Source organism: Hippocampus guttulatus, chromosome 8 (assembly GCF_054856545.1).
Source record: "Hippocampus guttulatus isolate MCC_2025c chromosome 8, RoL_Hgut_1.0, whole genome shotgun sequence".
In the NCBI taxonomy this organism is placed as follows: domain Eukaryota; kingdom Metazoa; phylum Chordata; class Actinopteri; order Syngnathiformes; family Syngnathidae; genus Hippocampus; species Hippocampus guttulatus.
This window is the reverse complement of record NC_141268.1, coordinates 11,284,038-11,301,552: the sequence shown is the minus strand read 5'-3', so window position 1 is coordinate 11,301,552 and position 17,515 is coordinate 11,284,038. Positions and strand designations below refer to the sequence as shown.

The 17,515-nt window shown below is 43.5% G+C and overlaps 1 protein-coding gene across 1 annotated transcript in view; it reads left to right on the top strand.

The window, feature by feature from the left end:
- pax7a (paired box 7a) overlaps positions 1 to 17,515 on the top strand; it is a 65,786-nt gene that overhangs the window by 30,044 nt on the left and 18,227 nt on the right. The window contains exons 5-7 of the mRNA XM_086117752.1: positions 962 to 1,161; positions 11,658 to 11,823; positions 13,789 to 13,979. Coding sequence (XP_085973878.1) covers positions 962 to 1,161; positions 11,658 to 11,823; positions 13,789 to 13,979 — 557 coding nt within the window. The remainder of the gene's footprint in view (positions 1 to 961; positions 1,162 to 11,657; positions 11,824 to 13,788; positions 13,980 to 17,515) is intronic.

Here is a 17,515-nt window from a genome sequence, read left to right as displayed (position 1 = left end):
CGCTTAGCTTGCACTTCGTTCTCTTGTTTCTTGCTGTCTTTGTCAGGTCACTGCTTCTGTTGGCGTTCTTGTCATGTTCCACTTTGTGAGTCCATTCTTATTTTCAGCTCGATACTTTTGTGTCTTGTTTTTTTTTTGGAATTCTTTTGATTTTGTATTTTTGATTCCAATTTTTTTTTTTTTTTATCGAGCATAAAATGCATAGACGTTCTACATTTGTTTTATATCATGACCTCGTCGTAAACTATAAAGGACACTGGAATCCTTATATCATGAGTAGGTAGTAGGGAATGGGTGAAGAATTCCAAACGGAATCATTCAGTCATTCTCTATTCCCTAAGAACTATGTCGGGATTTTTAAATAGTGGATGATGTAGTTGACTCACGAATGAAATGAAAGATCGTCTGCAAACACTATTTGGGGCACACGTTTAATTACATCACTGCTGTTGCATAATTATAACGTACCTGTTTGTTTGTTTGTTTGTTTGTTTGTTTGTTTGTTTATTGAACATAAAACATATATACAGTAATAATTTGACAGAAAATAAGGTAGATAAAAAAAGAAAGAAATCAATCTTCATACAACACAGTTATTATGTTCAAGGGAGTAAGAGTAGTAGTACCTGATTAACAACAGCTAACTAACCTTCTCTAATAATTAATGATCAAATAAAAACATTGTAACTGTATAGGGCACACAGATGCATAATGTTATATAGATGTGTCTTTAGGAGGCGGGGCCTGGTGGTGTGGCGTGTACTCATTGTGTTCGTGTATTTTACTGCTCTACCGGTGTTGGCTTCAATGAGCATCAGTCACCGTGGCTCTCCTTTCCCACATTCAGTGGCATTACAATGCCTAATGTACTGTCTTACGGTCCCTCATACGCCTTCACATTCTTGTCTTTTGCTCACCTACCTTGATGACACCAATGAACCCCCTGCATGCTTTTCTTCAGGTAGCCGCACAGACGACGGCTCCGACGTGGATTCCGAGCCCGACTTGCCGTTGAAGCGCAAGCAGAGGCGCAGTCGCACCACCTTCACTGCAGAGCAGCTGGAGGAGCTGGAGAAGGCCTTTGAGAGGACGCATTACCCGGACATCTACACCCGAGAGGAGCTGGCCCAGAGGACCAAACTGACAGAGGCCAGGGTGCAGGTAGAGTGCAACCTGCCCACCAATATTAAGCTTTGTTCTTTTGTTGATGTTTCGTAGTCAATGGTAGGGCACCCGTAGTTATTCGTTTTGCACAAAATACGCTGTCCAAATTTTAGTCGAGGCCATTAGATATTGATGAGGATCAAGATAAAGGTGCTGTTTGAGTCACTCTGGCATCATTGGAGCTGTCCATCCCCTCCAATCATAATGCCACCATAGACTGATCATTATCCTTTAGGAATAAGCAAATATTCTCATCATCAAAAAACTGAGCATCCAAAATTTGGCCTTAGCAGAGGTCTGAAGTCCAATGAAAGTTACTTGGAGTTCCTAATCCCAGCCCTAAATGGCAAATCTAACCCAAATCCCCGAATGCCCAAATCCTAACCTAAACCCTAAAACAAAAATGACAGACAACAACTTAAGTAAATTTATGACCACTGTTATCTCTAACACGTGTGTGTGCACAATTGTACACTGTTTTCATCCCCTCAGCACTCATGGAATATCCATGCATCCATCCATTTTCTGATCCGCTTATCCGCACAAGGGTCGTGGAGGGTAACATCATCTAACGTGTTAGAATCTCAGGTTTTGGACAGGTGTGATTTTGGCCGTGTGTATGTCTGTTGCTGCTCACTGTGGTCCAAGAAAAGCTCAGGGAGTTTGTGTGAATGCTCAGTCATATGGAACATTAGAGAGAACATTGCTTGTGACCCAAATGAGGACAAACACTTTCGAAAATTAATGAATGGATAAACTAAAGCTCGGAATCATAACCTTGTCATGTTCAGGGTATGCCTGCTGTGTTTTTGAAGTGTTTTAATTTTGGGGGTAAAAAATCCCACATAATTCTCATAAGAATGCTTTTAACACATTTTGAATACGCGTCTTAATTAGACCCGAGGTTAATTTAGCATTTTCAAGCCTTCCATTTCAGACTTTAAGACCGTATTTACTCATTTGACAAATTGCATGACTGTTGTGCGCTCATCGGAATCTGTTTGAACATGTCAACAACAACATGAACAACTAGCAGCAGTGTGGCAGTTAGTAAAGGATTATTTTACTATTGATTTATTTTTACTGGCAGCCGAAGTTTACTGGAAAACTAAACCTGAAAGAAAAATTGTTACACATTGTGTAACAATTTGCTTTAAAGTCTGCTAGCTTAATGCTAATGAACAGTCTTGACTTGGCTGGTTTAAAGTGATGCAAGCAATGGATAACACAAACGTTGCACCAACACATGTAGACAGGCAATATAACAACTCACAGAAAGCCATATATTCTTCATCCTCTCCAAAATAGTAATATTATTGCAGCTTATCGAGTCACTTAGAGTAGTTGTGAAACTCTTCTTTGTTTGTGTCATTTGCATGAATGTACTCTACTACGCACTGGTTCCCAAGTCCCGCACACCAGAAGGAATCGCAATGAATTAATCATGATTTACAAACTGCTTTATTGTTTACATTTTATACAGTATAATATTTTAGAGTGATAATTTCCATCCATCCATCTATTTTATTATACGCTTAGCCTCACAAGTGTCACAAGGGCATGTTGTCTCAGGTCTCAGGTAACAACCAATTACAGTTCAGATTGCAAACATCGCATGACAGAACTCAGAAAACAGCTGAGCTGTGATTGGTCGTTACTTTGAACCCTGAACAACTGTGATGCGACAGCAAGAGGCAAAATGGCCGCCCCCTGAGAAGATTAAAATTGGGTGGATCTTGCTGCTTGATTGATATTCAACAATTGCAATGTTAATCTGAATAAATTCTTTAAAATTCTATGTTTAGAATTGTGGGTCACATATTATTGTAAAAAAAATAAATAAAATCGCCATGACAGTGATTTTACAGACTATTGTACCAGTTTTCATTTTATGCTACAATGAGCTTTGGATAGCCAGGCTATTGTCTGCTGTTCCACACTGGAATCATAATTCCCGCTTTATGTATGTAGATGTAGTTTGATAGGTTGCTAATCCCGACAAATGCAATTGTTGTTCCACTAGTATAGCTTGCATTGCGCATTGGTTTTAAAGAAGTTCCCATGCTTATCACGAGCCTCCAGTATTGTAGTCCAATTGGATAAAAAGCCTGCGAGCTGCCTGCCTGCCTGCTTGGGTGCCACGCAGCTGTGTGTCAGCGAGGGAAAATATTTACAGTAGAGTTATAGCGGCAGCTGTTCTCCCATAGTTGGGGGAGGTGAGAGGAGAGAAAGTCAACGCATTCCTGATGGATTTCTCATTCCGGCCGTTTGGCCAGGATCTCATCCCATCACTTTCAAGCTCGCCGCTGCTCGTAAAACCTTCCACATATCACACGGGGTTCCTCATCCTCTCCAGGGACCCCTTTGCCCCGACAACATTAATCAATCAGACACCGGTTGGGGTGGAGGGTTGGGGGGCTTTCTGGGGCAGCCCTCTCCTCTTACCACAATCATTCACACTCTGTCTGAACCCCTCCAAGTGTGTTAGCGCATGCTAAGTGTTCATCCGTTGGAATAACAGCTCGCACACATGTCTTTGTCCATTTTGTTGTATTGCGTGACATGGCATTTGTTTGTTTTTTTGAATTTTAGTCGTGAGAGTGACAGAATGTCCATGTGCAGGACACAGCTGCTCCACTGGAAATCACTCATTGGTTTAAAAAAAAAAGAAAACGGATGAAATGGAGGACAATGTGAGTTTGTCTGCATCTGTAGAGAATACATTTCATGATGTCTTCCGGGCATGGACCTTCATCAAACACACGAGATTTGGTTTGGCCTTGTGGGGTTGACTTATTAGACTTAAGCGTTTTATGGAGAGTCATCAAACTTTGCTGCCATGCGACAGCCACGTGCTATAACAAAATCTCAAATGTTTTGTGGTTTAGTGTCGCACATCTGTTTAGTAGATGCAATTCAAAATTTGGTAGCAATTAGGCAATTCCTAGGGCAGTTCACAATTTTCCCTAAAACTTCAAACCACAATGGCAGACTTCCCATGTGTGTTCGGGCATATTTTCATGATGTTTTTTGTTGTTGTTTTGCTTTGTTTTTGCTTTGTAGGGTTGCTTATGGTGAAGATATGTACCGATTTGCATGTTGTCATCTGATACTGGCTTTGGAGCCTACATTTTCCAAAAATCTATCACAAAATAGGTCTTTGTTCTTCATAAAACTGGACTGGATTTTATTTTAAGTGACAAACTGTAATTTACTTTTTGATATTCACATGGGTGATTTTACCATAGTTTGTTAGCTTACTAGCTGCTAGCTACACATTTGTTGAAATGTGCTGTTCATTCCCTTCAACAAATAAAGCCTTTTAACATATTGCTGACATCGTGCGGAAACCTATGTCACACTGAAAATTATTTTGTATAGTGATAATTTAAATGTCATGTGAAAAGCAGAGGAAATCATTTCAAGGCTTGTTCATGACGTTGTCCTCAGAATCTTTGAAAACTAATTTTATCAGACCTGTATTTTTTGTTTTTTATTCTCTCAGGCTGACATTCCCAATGATGAGTACACCTTCGATTCAAAATTTCAATTCAACAAAATACAAGAAAATTTATGTTGAAATGTTTCAAGAGAACTGAAGTCTCTGAGACCTGGTTTGAGTTTTGCCCAGGGCTATGCTTCTGGTTGTTTACATGTGAATTTTGATGGAAAGCACATGTGCGTTTCACAGTGAAGCAAGGCACCAGCTGGGCCTTTGCATAGGTGCCCAAATGATGGGAGAAAACAGGAGACCCTTTGGCCTGAAAAGCCAGTCTTCTCCTGCACAGCTGCAATGACGCATCTCCCAGATGTCAGTGGGTGCCAAAGTTGTTTCGGGTACGGTTAAGAGCAAAATCACTGGACTGGCAAAGTCATGTTTGAATGCAGCGTGTTGTATGCTCGTCATCAAACATACTAAAAGTGGCTTGCGGTGAATTGGCTACCTTCATTTGTTTTGTTTATTTTAATTTGAAGGATTAACCCTCTCAGGGACAGCGATTACTACAGTGGACATCTTATCATGTTATCAGGTTGCAGGGTACATGTCAGGGTTAAAAAAACAAAAAAACAAAATCAGTATATCCAATGAAATTCATGGAAAGCCATTCTCTCTGCTCTCAAATAGTCGAAGTAGTGCAACGAAAAGAAATGTGACAAAATGAAAAGAATAGATGCATAACTGGTTACAATTTCACGGAGCACATATTAGAATTTAGGATTAAAATGTATGTCATTGCCTTTGAGTAGGCCTCGCTGTCCCTGACAGCAAACCACTACATGTTGATGATCTCGGAGGTCCTTCCAGCGCAGGAAGTACTTGTGACTCTGGAGGCCTGAGCTGTCAATATATTCTGGGATTGTGGCGTTAGGCTTTGACTCGCAACACAAACTCACCACCTCATAAACAGGAGCATACTCCCTTGTGTCTACCCCAGCCTGTCATTTTGCCCCCCCCCACCCCCCACTCCTCTCCCATCCATCTTTATCAGCCTCTGCTGTCGCTTTCAACAGCAACTACCAGCGCTCCTTCGTTTTATGACCCCAACTGACAAATTGTGGGATATGATCCGTGCGAGCCGTTGAAGGCCTGCTATAGTGGGAGGGATTTCGCCCCCCTGCTGTATCTTACCCTTCAGATATCAACTGTCATGTCAACAGAAGCACGGGTATTATCAAAGACTTCGAGCTGTGGGGGTGGAAAACAGGGCCTACTTTGAAGAATCTAAATGATAAAACATATTCCGTTTTGATAAACATATTATGTTTACTAGGTAATTTGATCCATATTTTTTCATCATGTTGATTACAAGAATTTATAGGCGGTTTCCAAACTTTTGACAAGTAGTGTGTGTGTGTGTGTGTGTGTGTGTACCACTTCAACCAAGTGGAAAAATCACGATGTATACATTATTGTAGCTTTTTGGGGATGAATTTTAGACTTCAATGTAAAAGGAAAGACAATTTTAGATGGCTGATAATGGTGAAAATGTCCTGGAAGACACCTGTAAAAAAATGAATATAGAAGCGGGGCAAAAGTGTGATTTTTGGATTTCAAAACACATGGGAGTTGAACGTAGGGATTATTTGTTGAAAAACGTTTTGAATGAGAACATCAATCCGTCAATGCCAATCAGGTGGTTATTTGAGAGTCATTTGTGTTGCATCCAATGAGGGGGTTGCGATGAAGACCAATCAGCTGCATTCAATCAGGTCTCATAGATGAAGCAAATCACATTTCTTCCATTGAGACCGAGCCAGTTCAGATTCGCGCGACTGTTCAAACTCTGCCGCCGAGTGTGTCACAAGAGATCCTCTTTCATTACCAATAAACATTCTGCATGTCGCTATTATACTTAGGGGAATCTAATAGGTTATAAGCATCGCCTTTTACGAAGCATGAAAATCAATTTTTGGGGTGGGGGGGGGGAGTTTCTCACTTTATCTCCAGCTTGTGCTCACCACTTGGTCTGTGTTTGTCTGGGGGGGTGGCGGGTAATGGGGGAGGTATACAATGACTTTCCTCAACAAATATGCGATATGGACAAAACAAAAGTGCTGGTATGCACTAAGTGGGGAACAAAACAAATACTGGGACACCTGGTGATGAAGTCCCTCTGCGTGTGTGCAAAAAAATATTGGGACACGTTAATGGACACAACTGTACTGCTTCTCTGCAGCCTCTGCGCATGAAGACAGTGTGTGCAAAAGTATTGGGACATGTGGTCATTACATCTTGAATGCATCTCAGGCATGTTTTTGAACTTTTGTGGAAAAAACGTTCGGCGTTACGTCGCCATCACACCTGATGTGAAACTTGAGGAACGTGAGTGACTCTTCCCTCAGCTCGCACTCTTCAGGGAAGGCTTTGTAAGACTTCGAATGCAACTCTGATTGATTAATTTATTAAGTGCAGCTTTGCGGCTGAGACTCAAATTCATATGCAACATAAACCAAAAGGGATGCATAACAAAGTAGCGATTGTTTCACTATCAATCGCCCACCAGCGGAAAAAGAGAGAAGATCACAATGGAGCCGAGTGGCGGCAGCCGAACCCAACAGGCAAACTGTATTCCCGCCAGTGTGGGGTTTATGTTTCATAAAGGCACAAATAGGATTTATGTAGATTGGGGTTGGGAGAAATTGTTGCCGTGCGTCAGAGTGAATGTTCTAACACTTTCTTATTATTAGAATTTAAATGACTTTGGTACAGTGCTTCTGATACTTATCAAGTTAATCCCACTCTCCTCTCAAATTCACACTCCTAGCTACTTTAATTAGCATAGTGCCAGCAGTCTGGAAGGCAGCGAAAGGAAGAGAGAGGAGGCGGGAGGGATGAGGGAAAGCGGGTGAGGAAGTGATATTGCGTGGTAGGAGACTGAAAGAGTGTTTGTGTGTTGAGGCTTGTTGCGTCACCCCCCCCCCCCCCACCCCATGTGTTTGGGCTGGATATTTTGTTTTGTCATTATCTCGGCTCTCGCCATTCATCTGGAGCAACATGTCGCAAATTGGCTCCTGAGAGGCGTCACACAGCCGGCGTGTACTTGCCTTCTTTTGACAGCATCCTTCATGGAGGATCGGCTGAACGGGGAATTTACAGGGGGGGAGGACGTATGATCCGTCTATTGAAGACGAACGGCTCGCTAGCTCAACGCGAGGACGGTCTCAGATCAGTGACGATATCAAAGGAGACACGGAGGCAGCTTGCCATCAATCGATCCTTTTGGCTGAGGGTGAATGGATGATTGAAAGGCAAATGTCTTTATTTGAATTGGAGGCTAAGGCCATGCCCACACGAGCACTGTTCCCAGCATAAAACCTCTGCAATGTTTTAAAGACCCCGTGGAGTGAATTCAGTGAGGATTAGTTTCAAAAGACATTATACTTGTTTCAAGATAATTGCCGAAAACATATGTAAGGACTGAGAACTATTAGGACGGAATGGCGGCGATATGGCATGATAGCATGCTCATACAGGAAGTCCGCCAAAATGTTTTCCGCTTTGGTTTTGTGACGTTCCGCATAAGGCATATTTTGCAATTTGGACGTGCAGAGGCAACTGTACTGCCAGGGTGGTGAGTCTCTTCACATTAACACAGGAGGCTTTGCGGCATTCTGTTTTTCTTATATTACTGTTGCCGTTATAATAATTATATAAATTTCCCCATTGCGGGACAAATAAAGGATATCTTAATAGTTGCATTGCACTGAGCAACCAGTACAGGTGCAGTGAACCCCCATATTGTGGGGATATGTGCCAGATCACTCAAAATTATTGTCAGCGTACCATGTGTAGAAAATACTTCTCGGTGCCCTAATTTTCATGCCATGAGGTGCGTAGGCCCTTTAAGAATGTAGCAAGTGGAAGAGAGTGAGGGAGCAGCGGCATAAGGCATGGCGAGAGCGCATGTTGATACACAGACAAAACCATAACCAAGTGTGGCCATTGTTTTCTGCACTTTTGAACTGCATTCAAGAGTAAAGGATACTCGCACTGTCTGGGAAGCAAGTGAGGTTTGCACGCGCTATGCAACCTTCACCTTTGTTCCTCCTCCATCTCTCCGCTTCCTGCAGCAGAGCTAAGCTCGGAAGCCATCTTCCGTCTTCGCCTTGTCCGGAGCGCAAAGACGCCAGGAACCCTCTTAGCGCTTTGGAGAAGGAGGCCCGACGTGCAGGTAGATACGCAAGTGGCGAGGGAGCTCTCCCTCACGCCGCTGCTGAGAATTAAACCGGATTGGGGAGAGCCGAGCAGAGAAATCGTGGTCCAAGGTGACTTTGTGATCCGGTTCCAGAGAGCAGCTTCAAATCCGCGGCTTGGGGCTGTGTGTGCATGTGTGGGTTTGTGGTGTCAAAGAGCCTCATGCTCATCTCTTGGCGCCTTCATTTTGCATGTTGAACTTTTAAGCGCTGAAAAGCAACTTGGATCATTTCAGTCACGTTTTAATGGGACCTCAGCAAACTTAGACCTCCAAATATTGTTTCACGTAATGGAAAAACAAACATGTTAGGCTTGATACACCAAAAATAATAATACTGTAAAAATATCAATTTTTTAAATTGTTTTATCTGTATATCTTTTTGTGTTCTTTAAACTATTATTGTATTAAATAGAATCCCTAAGGAACTTTTTGTCAAGCTTATGTAAGTTCATCATTGTGTAACAGGACAAAATTAAAATATAATATTCATCCATCCATCCATTTTCCGAACCGCTTGATCCTCACTAGGGTCGCAGGGGGTGCTAGAGCCTATCCCAGCCATCTCCGGGCAGTAGGCGGGGGACACCCTGAATCAGTTGCCAGCCAATCGCAGGGCACACAGAGACGAACAACCATCCACGCCCACACTCACACCTAGGGACAATTTAGAGCGCCCAATCAGCCTGGCATGCATGTTTTTGGAATGTGGGAGGAAACCGGAGCACCCGGAGAAAACCCACGCAGGCCCGGGGAGAACATGCAAACTCCACACAGGGAGGCCGGAGCTGGATTCGAACCCAGTACCTCTGCACTGTGAAGCAGACGTGCTAACCACTGGACTACCGGGCCACCCTAAACTAAACTATAATAATAATAATAATAATAATTAAAAAATTATGATTATTGTTATTGTTATTGTTATTATTATTAAATCAATACGCATCAATTGTTTTTAATTTGATTAACATTTTAATTTTTTTTACACATTTATCCTGCCAATGTTAATCTATAAATGGGAAATTTACATAACATTTGACCTCTCATCTTAGTTAACAATAATAATAGCTCTTATTAAACAGCAATATAGTGCACTTTAATTTATTTTTATTTCAAAAATATGCCGTTTCAGTCCTTCCCTAATGGTGAAATTTAAGTAACATTACCTGTCATGCAACGAAGAAGCCTAGATATCCGGTTTGAATGTTGGAAAGCAAGCATAAACAATAGGTGTGCCCGATTATATATGGAAGAAGAATGTATGAATCTGGGCTTCATCCTCCTCCTTCTCATCATCATCATCATCATCGCGAGGCGTTCGTGGCAAGAAGAACAAAAGTGGAACGTTTAAGCGTTTTTGTGGCTCGAATGATGAAACACCACCTCGCGCTGTCTTGGATGACAACGGGGGGAAGGAAGTTAGAGTGAACATAAAAGAGGGCTGGGGTGAGAGGATGAGGTCGGAGGTGAAGTGGCACTGCGGGATGAAGAAGAGGGGGAGGGGGGAGTGTGTGTCGAAGCGAGGGGTGGGCGAGGCAGCTGTTTGTCTGGCCCAGTTGGAGTTTGGATAGTTCAGACCTGCGAGCACGCTCCACTACATCCCAATAGGAGCTACTTGACTGGAGCCGCACAGCACATTTGTTTTGCAGGCGCTGATTGAGGCTACAGCAGATGAAGATTTCACAGAATTCTCCTCTTTCACCCTCTCGAAAAGTCCCTTTTTCACACATTCAAATGCGGCGCAGATCCCGTGTAGGCCCTTTTTTTTTTTTATGAGTTATGTGTATGTTTGTGTGTACAAAAAGAGGCACCCCCTCTTCTTGAAAAAAAAAAGCTGCAAGTGTAAGTCCCCTTGAAAGTGTCCCTCTTGAAGGACTGTTTAAAAAGGGACGCCCCCACCCTTTGTGCCCACTGTTCTGGTTGGCGTATGGAGGGGCTTTTGTCCCCCTTTTTCATGTGCGCTCACAATGGGCTGGGCCGTTTGAAACACAACAGTAGATGAACTGCGCTGACAGTGTATTAAACTCTGATGAATTGCCTGTGCGAGGCATAGATCAATGTCCTTCAACCCCCGAGCACGCAGCGAAGGCCGGGCCTTGTCTCGGCTAAATGGAACAGGTTGCTGGCTCCTTTCACAAGCCCTGATTATATTCATGTTTTGTTGAAGCAGAAGCCTTTTTAAAATGTGTAAATCTTTCTAAAGAACTCCTACTTTTTTTGGGGGGGGGGGGGGGGGGTGGCGCTTTGCATTCAGGGAAAGGATATTGTGCGCTGCTTATTTCAGGAGCGCTGTCTGTCTAGACCAGGGGTGTCCAAAGTCGGTCCTCTAGGGGCGCTGTCCTGCCTGTTTTCCAGCTCTCCCAAGAGCAACACACCCGATTCAAATAATCAGGATTGTTCTAAGGCTGCTTCAGAGCTGGCTGATGAGCTGATCATCTGAATCAGGTGTGTTGCAGCCCAGAGAGATGGAAAACAGGCAGGACAGTGGCCCTCCAGGACCGGAGCTGGACATGCCTGGTCTAGACTATAGTTGGCGAGGCTTCTCTTTCGGCTTTCGAAATAGCGGTCACATTTGAAATAGCACTATTATTATGACCGATACAACTTCTTGCCACCTTTCTATTAAGGCACCAACTGCCGGGGTAAACTAGCTTACTCTCTTCATTTCCTCACTGGTAACTTTGTCAAGAGCAATACAATTTTTTTTCTGGAAACTTTTCAAGCATACGCAGATGCATTGTAGTTGAAAGGGAAAAGAAGCACTTTCAAATCTCATCGTTTTCCTGACATCTCCTTCAGGTGTGGTTCAGCAACAGACGGGCAAGATGGCGTAAACAGGCCGGGGCCAATCAGCTCGCTGCCTTCAACCACCTGCTTCCGGGCGGATTCCCACCCACTGGCATGCCCACTTTACCCACGTACCAACTCCCGGAGGCGAGCTACCCCGGCACCACACTATCGCAGGGTGAGCGCATTTTGTTGTCATATTTTAGCATTTGTCTCCATTGACCTCAACGAGTGTCCATTGAATCTCTCTTGCCACGACAGACGACATGATCAAAATTGTTGGTGCAAGAAGGAAAATGGTTTCAGAAATGTCAAAGCTTGGCCAGACAATTAACAGTTGGTGTTGTCATTATTTAGTTTTAATGAACCAATATATAATGTGGGGTGGCTCTGTGATCCAGTGGTTAGTGTGTCGACCTCACAGTGCAGAGGTTTTGTGTTCGATCCAGGCTCCGGCCTTCCCGTGTGGAGATTGTATGTTCTCCCCGTGCCTGCCTGGCTTTTCTCCGGGTACTCCGGTTTCCTCCCACATTCCAAAAACATGCACGGCAGGTTAATGGAACACTTGAAATTGTCCCTAGGTGTGACTGTGAGTATGGAGGGTTGTTCGTCTCTGTGTGCCCTGCGATTGGCTGGCAAGCGATTCAGGGTGTCACCCGCCTACTGCCCGAAGACATCTGGGATAGGCTCCAGCACCCCCCGCGACCCGTGTGATGATAAAGCAGTTCGGAAAGTGGATGAATGGATGGATGGATGGATGGCTCTCAAGAAACAAACGCATCATGCCACGATCTGAACAAATTGAAGAAGAAATTAGAAAAAAAGAAATTGAAAGCCATTTCCAAGACTCTGCGGCTTCAGCAAACCACTTTGGGAGCCATTATGCACAAATGAATAAAACTATGAACGGTGGCAAACAATTCCATCTAAAATTACTCCGAGAGTGTGACGACGACTTATCCGGGAGGTTGCAAAAGAACCTAGATAAACACCCAAACTCCAGACCTGAGGGATATTTGGCTTTCAGGTGAAATTTCAGGAAGAGCCTAAAATATATTCAAACCTTCACAGGTAAACTTACTGTGACCCTTTTTTTTACCTTTTGAATGCACATGTCCAAGTGTTAAAGGTTTCAGTCCTTTTTGCACAAGTTGCTGTTCTCTCATGAGGACCTTAACTGTAAAATTCCCAACAGGCATTTTGATCTTTGAATCGACCAATAAATTTCCTGGTTCAATGAGAGCTGGTGTTTAAACAGTTGTCCTCATCATGCTGTTCACATTTGACATCATGAGGCCAAGATGACACCTAACAATGGATCAACATGCCCCTTGCCGTTGTGATGCCTCAAACAGGACATTCTCAGACAGAAGTGGCCACTGAGCTTAAAGTGTCACTGAAGAGGTCACAGCAGAGATACCGAGAGACTGGAAGAGTCACAGAAAGATGTAGAAGTGGACCTTCTTTGGCCACGTCCCATGCTGATTGTGAACAATGCCCTGAGAAAACGGATGATGAATGCCACTCAACTCCAGGCACGTTTGAGGGAGGCGAGAGGCACCCGAGTGCCACGGGCTTGATTTCATCTTCCTGGATGACAATGCCCCAGCTCATCGCATCATCAGGGAAGGGCTGTTGGAGACTGGTGTACCTCAAATGGAACGGCCCGCACTTTCTCCAGACCTAAAGCCAATTGAAAACCTGTTGGATCAGCTGAGTCAACGTGTAGAGGCTCGAAACTCTGCACCTCAGAACCTCAGTGACCTGAGAGCTGCCTTTCAAGAAGAGGGGAATGCCATGCCTCAGCAGATAATAAGTCGACGTGTGAACAGCATGAGACATCATTGTCAAGTTGTAATTGATGCTCAAGGGCACATAACGAGCTTTTGAGTTCTTGACATTTTTTGTTGTGCACCACCATGGTTGTTAACTTTGGTTTCAATGAATTGTTTGAGATGAGGAAATCACCAATGCATCCTTCTACTTTCCATAAATTACACCTGAAGGACAAATATCCCATTTTGTAAGTAGTGTGTGCGTGCGTGCGTGTGGGTGGGTGTGACTACATTGCATTTCATTACTTTGCCCTTCTCTTGAAATCCTCGCTTATATGTGCATGATTTTTTTTTCTAATCCCCGTCAGAGGGCAGTACCTTGCACAGACCTCAGCCTTTGCCGCCGTCCTCCATGCACCAGGGGGGCCTGAGTGACAGCAGCTCTGCCTACGGCCTGTCATCCAACCGTCACAGCTTCGCCAGCTACTCCGACTCCTTCATGACCCCTTCAGCATCCAGCAATCACATGAACGCAGTCGGCAACGGGCTCTCCCCGCAGGTCAGTCCCCTCCTTCTACTCTCCTCACTTGTAAGAATTATTATGTCATTGTATTTGATTGCAATTAAAATGTTCGGTAGTATAACTACCAATGTGGGTTCTTATGTCCGTCTTCCAAAGAGCCTGGATTTATGCCAGTGATTCCAAATTGCTACATTGGTAAAACAATTGAATTAATATCAACAAATTAAAATTCATCTTGATAGTAGACCGCGAGCGCTCGAGCCGCTCCAAACAGCCACTTTCCTGGGATGTCTAAATCCTGCGCGTCGCAGCCAGAGCACATGGAGATGAAATAATTAGCTCAAGCTTAAAAATGTAGACCCGTAATCTTCTTGGTGTAATTGTCTGCACCCGCAAGACTCCAGTTTCTTTTTTTCCGACCCCCTTATTTCCTTTCCGTTTTATTTTCAAGCACTTGCCAAGACGTTGGGTACTATTTTTACGATTTAAATCCATTTTGGGCCCTATTATTCCCTGCATAAAAAAGAATGCCAGGAGTTAACCTCTTCGGGTGCCATGGTCTTGGTTTAGCTTTAAGTGGCGCAGAGTAGCAAAGAAATGATTTGTAAATGATGCAGATCGTGTGTAAGGAGTGAATTATACACAATTACCCATCAAGACTGGCCAGCCTTGCCCACCCTTGCCGACAAGATGCGGTTAACAAGCAGAAAATAAGATTGAAATGGTGCGTAAAGAGTTGAAAATGAATTTCAATGCCGCATTTGTCCACAATTACCCCCATCGTTCACGTGTGTTTTATTTGAATCCCCCACACCCCCGCCCCAACCCCTTTTAAAATATTTCTCAAAGCAGATTTTTGGTATTACTGTTTTTTTAAGAAGAAAGAATTGAGGATTTTGTGACAAAGAGAGATTTTCTCTCCTGCTGGAGCTACGGAGGAGGATAACACGGCGGCTCACAGCGTGTTTGATTGTTAATCGTGACGCAGGGGGCTTGAGCTGCTAATGCTCCCACTGCAAAACCTGCAGAAAAGCACCAGGAACACCAAGGACACTTTAATATAAATATATACTGCATATACAGTATATATACTGTATGTATATATATATATATATATATATATATACACGCATATATGTATGTACTGGCATGCTGTTGCCTTTTGTGGGGATGTTTTGGAAATCAAATATCCTGTTATAGATGTCCCATATGGATTTATTCAATGAATAATGTTTGTATGTTTTGTTGTTTTTATTTTATTTAGCTAGCTAGCTAAAAAAATGTACAGTACAATATTACTTTCTCCTTCCTCTACTGCAGCCAAAACATTGTTTTATTTACGCTTTATATAAGTTGAGCCATTACTTTGTTTTAAAACCCCCAAACCAGAGAAGTTAGTTAGTTAGTTAACACATCTGCTAGCTAGCTAGCAAATGAGTGACAACTTTTTGTATCGAAGTATTGACAATTTTGGAGATGTATGATATGTAAAAATAGCTGTCGCCATTTGTTTGAATGGCCCATATTACAACAACCTTTATGAAATGAACGTATAGTTATGTGATTATTTTTGACAATAGGTGTAGCCATTACTTTGTTTCATCAAACAAAATACAAATCTTTGAATCTGGAATATGTTTTAAATGATTGGCAAAGACAATGCATTGTTTTAATAATGCAAGAGCTGACAAATATTTTTGAGTTTCTGATTGACAACAGATATGACCACTTCTTTGTTTTACGAACCCAAATACAAAAGAAACTTTTTGAAAATGTGCTCAAAGGTGGTTAGAATAAACCGTGTGCTGACCAGCAATGTTATTCGAGCTGATGATTTACAGCAAATATAGCTTAGTTTTAATTAACTAACCACCTTGTGCATTTGCAGCATGTGTGGCTAAATGTATTCAAATTAGGTTTGCTAGCCCTTGGCAGTGGCCTGTGCTCTACCAAGCTCCCTTCTTGTTACGTTGCTGTGTTGAAATGTGGATTTTTGGATGTTTTTTGGTGGATGTTTTGATGCGTCAAGCCACGCTTGTGTGCAAGGCCGTGCAACATTCCCATCAGTCTCTCAGCATGGGAACGAAACCTTCCCACTGGCAGCGGAATCAAAGTTCACGGCGGTTGCGGCGTCCTGCCGAGTGCGCAAACAAACGTGCTAACACGTCACCAGTTAGTGCAGCTGGCTTACAATTAAAGATACTTTCTCATACATCCCAAATAGAGCTAATTCGTCATGATTTACATCTCTTGATGAGGAAAACATAGGACTAGCAATCCATTACAATGGAAATCAGCGTTTAGTATTGTTGCGTCTGTTGGTAGGAGATAGGCATGTGCGTTGCGAAGGGTGAACTATCGGGCCCTATGCTGCTGCAAAAAACAATCTCTGCTTCCGAGCAAATGGGCTGCGGTGGCATGCCGCCAAGTCTGTAATGGAATCCTGCAGCGTTAGCAAGGTCCGACAGGAGCCCCGCATCTCTCCCAATCCCATAACCTATCCCGACAGCACACTATTTTTTCCCCCATTACAGCTGGTGGAAAAGCTATCCCCCAAAAAAGTGAAAGTGTTGGCCGTTTTCATTTTGGGGATGTATCTGGCTGCTTGTGGGACGGCACTGGGTTAGCTGTACATGGCTGGGCAACGGTAATGACTCCCCCAGTCTTTTCCCTGTCTTGCTTGTTGGTCATTTGGAGGCACAGCAGGCGACCGACACACATAGACCCACACACAAGTTCATTCTTGTCATGTTCATTTATTTCTGTAGTCACTGGGAATGAACATAGTTTCAATGAAATCTTAGTTGGCTTTAGAGCAGGGGTGTCAAACTCTTTTTTTGTCACGGGCCACTTCGGAGTTATGGCTTACCTCGGAGGGCCGGTGCAAAATCTCAACGTTATTTATTACCCATGACAATTTGACATTTCGGTACAGATTTCAGCAAGAATCATGGCAGTTGACACACATGATTTGCTCCCGCGGGCCACATAAAATGATGTAGGGGGCCGGATCCTGCCCCCGGGCCTTTACTTTGACACCGGCGCTTTAGAGGCTACTTCTCATAATTTGTGCAGCCGCTGTTGTTTTTAAAACAACCAAAACAATTTGCTTTTGGGTTCACTAGCTCAATGCAGCGGCCCGGTAGTCCAGTGGTTAGCATGTCGGCTTCACAGTGCAGAGGTACCGGGTTCGATTCCAGCTGCGGCCTCCCTGTGTGGAGTTTGCATGTTCTCCCCGGGCCTGCGTGGGTTTTCTCCGGGTGCTCCGGTTTCCTCCCACATTCCAAAAAAACATGCATGGCAGGTTGATTGGAAACTCTAAATTGTCCCTAGGTGTGAGTGTGGGCGTGGATGGTTGTTCGTCTCTGTGTGCCCTGCGATTGGCTGGCAACTGATTCAGGGTGTCCCCCGCCTACTGCCCGGGATAGGCTCCAGCACCCCCCGCGACCCTAGTGAGGATCAAGCGGTTCGGAAAATGGATGGATGGATGGATAGCTCAATGCAAACACACATTGTCAAATGCCATGGACAGACTAATTTATTGATGTCAACAGTGTTCTAGCCCTTGAAGC